This window comes from Galleria mellonella, unplaced genomic scaffold (genome assembly GCF_026898425.1).
Source record: "Galleria mellonella isolate WM207_F2 unplaced genomic scaffold, CSIRO_AGI_GalMel_v1 utg38, whole genome shotgun sequence".
NCBI classification, from domain to species: domain Eukaryota; kingdom Metazoa; phylum Arthropoda; class Insecta; order Lepidoptera; family Pyralidae; genus Galleria; species Galleria mellonella.
Genome location: NW_026442090.1, coordinates 2,102,293 through 2,108,350, shown reverse-complemented (window position 1 = coordinate 2,108,350; position 6,058 = coordinate 2,102,293). Strand labels below are relative to the sequence as shown.

The 6,058-nt window shown below is 30.1% G+C and overlaps 1 protein-coding gene across 1 annotated transcript; it reads left to right on the top strand.

Moving 5' to 3' along the window:
• Window positions 1–628: 628 nt before the first annotated feature.
• Window positions 629–3,676, top strand: LOC116413660 (gustatory receptor 5a for trehalose-like). Its single transcript, XM_052897712.1, has 5 exons — window positions 629–638; window positions 1,054–1,214; window positions 1,594–1,716; window positions 2,314–2,462; window positions 3,619–3,676. Exons 1-5 carry the CDS (start codon window positions 629–631, stop codon window positions 3,674–3,676), a joined length of 501 nt encoding a protein of 166 aa, XP_052753672.1.
• Window positions 3,677–6,058: the final 2,382 nt, after the last annotated feature.

The following is a 6,058-nucleotide window of genomic DNA, read 5'->3' as shown; positions in this document are numbered from 1 at the left end:
CACTACAGTAAATATGTCTTAATTTGTCATATGATATCTAGCAATGGCTATGGATTACTAATATTGTATTGTTATTTAATAAAATACATAAGTTTAGTTTCGTACAGCTATTTGGAATATATTATCAATATGATAATAAATAAATTTTATGAGCTGTAATTATTGCAATAATATTTTATGTTAGTGGGTAGTTTTTTTTTTTTTTCCTCTCAACAACAACAACCGATCTTCACTATCGAATATTTGACTTTAATATTATTGTTTATTTGTAAATGGATATAGTAATAGTGAAGTGTAATAACTGTATTTAATTATTAAAGGAGTCAATAGAAATCCAAGACTTCTATTGTAAATTACCAATACTTTGACAGTTGGCGGTCCCACAAATTTTGTAACGTAGATTTTTGTCACAAAGAAATCACAGATTTACACACCAACAACAATCGACGTTACTTATGACCAAAACTCACTGATTATATACACTAGTATCGTTATTTCACAAGTAATAAATTAAAAACAATAAATAAATAAGAGCCAACTGACAAAGACTGTTATCGGCAGTGTTGCCAGAGAGAAAAAAAAAATATTATTTAAATTAATTATTATTTAAAAATAGGATTTAAACATAATGATTTTCGGTGATAATTTGTCTGTAAATGAACTCACTTCAAATAACTAAGGGCCAAAAGTGCCATCTATCAGGTAGTTTCGAAAAGGAACTTGAATTGCTGATTAGTATAGAATAGATATTTGAATAAACATTATTTCTATAAAAATGTTTATTTAAATAGACGTGTTTACTAGCTCATTCAAATCGTCATGTTTTATTATTATATTGCTGGGCTCGGGATGTTGTTATCTATTGAAAAGAATCTGCAGAAATCTCAACAGTTACTCTTTTCTAATTATTGTATGTACAAGATAATTTAACATTTGCATGGATACTGTGCAGATATTACTGATTAATAGTACTACTTTTATGTAGTACTTCTAAAGTTCTTACAATTAATATAATATAATTTAATAATATAATATTTTAATTATCAATTTTAGTGGAGCACATCTGTTCTCTAACATATTACATAAACCTGGCGTTCAGATGCGAGGAAAATATTGGAACATTAAGTGAAGTCATCGAAAAATGCCTCAGGTTTCTAGGATCATATTTTTTCAATTATCTACCCTACAACAATATGTTAGCGATTTTTATAAAGGTATGCATTTAAATTTTTATAAATAAATAAATATGCTCACGAGTATAAACTGTAATGAGGTATACACAAGTATGTTTATATTTGCCGTTGTAGTGAACGTAACACTGAATCCACATTCGTCTAGCATGGAAGCAAGTCTACTGTCGTAATTCAAAGTTATCTGGTATGTTCCGAGTGAGTTCGAAATTTAAATTAATAATTTTTTTTTTTGTGTTTGCCAGATTCAAATTCGTGATCATTGAGTCACTGCCATTCATTCTTCTTCTATTTGTTATATTTTTATAGTTGTAGGGACAGTCATGCATTTTTATTGACACAAAATTTTTTACTTGCTTGCTAGAGTTAAAAATTTTTTAATAACAAACTTTACCTCTTTCAGATCGCGAATGTACAAGCTACATTTCTTTGGAGTTTCACTGACGTGATATTAGTATGTTTTAGCATTTATCTCATCTCGTACTTTCAAGATTTGAATAAAATTATTGATAATCCTGCAAAACAGGTAGGTGATAATATATTAAAGTTTTTTTTTTAATTAAAAACATAAGTGAAATTTATTAAAATTATTATCAATTTTTCACCGGATAACCCTACGTCGCGACTAACTGTAAGCAGGTAACTTGGGTGCATTGCATTATATCTATTTCAGTTCATCTTTCATTTAAACTAACTATTATTGTTTGGCTTATAGTCGTGTTTCTTGATCGTTTTTCTTAGCAGAAATTCATTCCGAACTGGGCGGTAGTTTATAAAAAAAATGACTATTCAAAAATGCTTATTATTAAGTTTAATAGAATAAAAGTTATTTAATTGAATGAATGAGTATACTTTATTTGCATTATACAATATAGGAAATAAGCAAGACAATTTACAAACACAACGATACAATTGTATAAGTACAGTAAGGCGGTCTTATTTAATTTTTATAAAAAAATAATATACCTGCTAAAATCAGCGGCATTTCAGGCTACATTTAGGATTATATATATTACATACAGGTTTACAGGCTAGGCTAAATGTCAAAATCATGGATGAAGTTTGTCATCGACATTGCCCGTTGCAAGATTTTAATCTGTTTAAATTGCAATTTATTTTTCAGAAATATATATCTTGGAAACGACTGCGTATATATTATTCGCACGCCGTGTCACTGGTTACGAAAATTGACGCTCAGCTTGGCAGCATGATTCTTGTCACGTATTTTATTTATATAATTTTCATATGTCGCCAGTTATACAATGTATTAAAGTAAGTTTTTTATTTATTTATATGTATAAGCTTTATTGAACATACACATTAAATATAGATATCAGTTTATAAAGAAAATGACAGGTATGCTGGTGGACTTATCCCTTGAAGAGATATCTTCCATCCTTAGATTATATAGATAGAGTGTCTTCATGCAAGAAGCTTCGAGAAAAGCAGGTTAAATTTTTATACAATTTTGCGTGATAAATAGTTATGAATGTTCCCTTTATAACTTCTATATTTTATAATTTTTGCATCTTTTTAATAAGTAAAAAACTTATTGTATTTATTAAATAATTAAATAAAGATAAGTCAAGATACATTATGTGCGTAAGTATATAAAACAGTTATAAAAAAACAATTCGGTTAATTTGACAATTAGCTGACAAAAAGTTGATCCGTTTTTGAGACTCGATGCTCTATCTATATAATCTGAGTTTCCAATCAACCTTTTTTATGCTCTAAATTTAAATTATTAATAAGTGTTATGTAACTCTGCTGGATCTCTACCTGTAATTTTTTTGTGTATTTTAAAATATAAATATTAGATATTATTTTAAAATGATTCTTTTCTTAAAAAAAAAATATTGACCCGTTACACACGACTTTTATAAAAGTAAAAGTCCGTGTTATTATTCACTTTAATCATATAAATATATAAGTATAAGCATTTCATGAAAAGGTCAGACACATCATGAAGTGATCAATTCTATGATCTGTCCACGAGATGAAATGAAATGAGATTTATTTCGTAAAAATATAACTGTAGTTTTATAAGTTACAGTACTTATATTAATATTATAATTTTAAATGGGTACAGTAGTTGTGGTTTTAGAACTAGGCTCCTAAATAGGTTAATAAAATAACCTATGTTAAGGGTGTAAGATATGTTCATACGAACAAAGTCGCGACCATAACAAAACAAGTTTTATTGTACAGTAATACCAACATTGACATAAGCGGATTAGAGTTGCTACATGAAAATATATTAATCGATAAATCGAAACAAAAATCATTTATCAATTATTTTAATGATTAATTAACTTCACTTGATTATTCACAAAATTGTTTTTGGAAACAAATAATGAATTTCTTAGACAATACATTTAGTTTACAAATAAGAATATAATTTATTTATTGTAATTATTCCTTGTAGTCGTCTCCACGTTCACATCAAAGTACACGAGTGTGATCAACATGAAGCAGATGAGTAAGTACTCGTATACAAGGTGGTGTTGAAATCATTAGTATCAAATGAACATTTTTATCAAAAAGATTTTTTTTTTGTTGTTATTGTCGTTATTTTTTGTTTTTTAGATAGAATACTCATTAATAGGATGTAAATGGTTTATTTTATATTTGTTTGCTTTCTATAATGTCACAACAGTTGCCAGTTAGCTAATATTATTATAGTAGGGTTGTTGACTGTATCGGGCCTAGCAAGTACTTAAAACTTGAAAAACATAGTCTTAATAGATTCTTTGCTATGTATATTTTTTATTTATATTCCACCCTGTAGTAGTAAATAGTCTTAAGATTGATAATTATATTTTATAGAATATTATAATTTGCACTATATACAGATAGTATAAAGAGATAGGTGGGAAACAAGTATACAGTCCGTCTGATAGTAAACGGTTACTGTAGCCTATGAATGACTGCAACACCAGGGATGCCACGTGACGACTTTCAATGATACTTTTTTAATAACCTCCAATTTTTTATTATTATTTTATCAGACTTCAACTGTTCACTGCTTAACATAGGCCTCCTCCATAAGGGGAGTTTTGCCAGTAGTTGCCACGCTTGGCAGGCGGGGTGGCAACCGCAGTTAGGTTTTGCTGTTGTTTTAAGAAGAACAATGCTGTCCATTTCTTGATATATAGGTATATATTTATACAACTTAGAATGGCAAACAAGCTGATGGAAAGTGATAATCATCGCCTATAGATGTGAGCAGTACCATGGACATAACAGAGTATACTGTTTCGCCCTTGATACCCCCCATGCATTGCCATTCCTGAGGACTCAGGTGTTATTCCTCTGTACCCAGTAAATTCACGCCATATCCCACCCTTCAAACCGAAGTATATGACAATAATCTTATTTTTATGAGTCTTAAGCCGTGACAAAGGGAATAAAACATACATAATATGCAAGAGAAGGAAATCTCAAAATTGACTCCTATACCAAATCACATGGCCAACGTAGTAATAACGTTAATACCATCCTGACATTAATCGAAAACTGCTAACATCGCTTCTTATGATGGGTATTATAATAGAATGTATTTACTGTGATTTTACGAGCGATGTCTATCCGTTCTTGTGATGATCAAAGCATTTATCCACTTTATTAGTTGTCAACATTCAAATTACCTGTCAACTTCAAGGAAAAAAGTTTTTAAATGCGTCTGCTTAAAATGTCTTACCCTTACTTATTATGTTCATTTAATAATTTAAACAAATTTTTCCATAGAAGACTTTAGGAGGATAGTAGTAGTTTGAGCGCCTCTGTTCCACGCATGTTTTTACCGTTTATTTGCATTACACTGTTTTGGTTTGTAGAGTGGGATATGATTTTTTTTATAAAACTTAGAATAGCAAACAAGCTGACGGCCCACCTGATGGAAAGTGATAACCGTCGCCTATAGACATGAGCATAATAGAGTATACTGTTTCGCTCATGATACCCCCCATGCGTTGTCATTCCTGAGGACTCAGGTGTTATTCCTCTGTACCCTGTAAATTCACGCCAAATGGTAGTCAAATTAAAGAGTACGGAGATGTTATACAACAAAATTATGGAGCCAACACCCAACAGCAGTACTTTCAAACCTTATTGAAATCTTTAAGAAAAGAGTATATTATTTACTAAAAAACCGGTATCATATTTGCTACCGGTTTCTCTTATGTTGCAGGTGCCTATGGGCGTAAATATGGCTATAGAACTAATTTTATTATAAAGATATATTAAGACAAAATGTTTGAAACTAACTTTTGTAATATTACCATATCACCATATTGTATCACATTTTAGCAATAAATTACCTTCTTTCATTTATTCAATGTTGATGATTTAGAAAAAAACTAATAGATATTTCATTAATTTTCAGATATTACCTAACGTGGGAGAGAACAACTTACTTTATTTATTCAACTGTTTTTCTGCTTATGAGATTTTTCACATCGTCGCTGTTGGCAGCGAATGTTAATTTGGTGGCCAAAAAGCCACTGATTGCTTTGTATGAGGTGCCGTCTTCGGAATATAGTATCGAGGTATCTTATTAATTTTTACTCATATGTGTGCTAGTGTTATAAATGTGAAAGTAAGGTTTTTTTTTTATAAAACTTTAAAACGTATTTTTAAATGGTTGATAGTCGGACATATATCGACAAAATAGGCGACGTGCTGAAGAAGGGCGGAATTAAAAGTACCCGTAACCGGCGAGCGTGTATGAAAAGATTGATGAATGTGAAGGAACCGAAAGAGGCTTGTTTGAATAGAAACATTTGACTTTCCATTGTTTCTGCTTACCTTAATGGGTGACAGATATGTACGCCATGTAAGCTAGCAATATTTCCCGTCAGGTCGAT

Coding starts and splice junctions, on each gene's coding strand:
- LOC116413660 (XM_052897712.1), top strand. Junction 1,215..1,593: donor TGTTAGCGATTTTTATAAAG/GTATGCATTTAA, acceptor TACCTCTTTCAG/ATCGCGAATGTACAAGCTAC. Junction 1,717..2,313: donor TTGATAATCCTGCAAAACAG/GTAGGTGATAAT, acceptor TTTATTTTTCAG/AAATATATATCTTGGAAACG.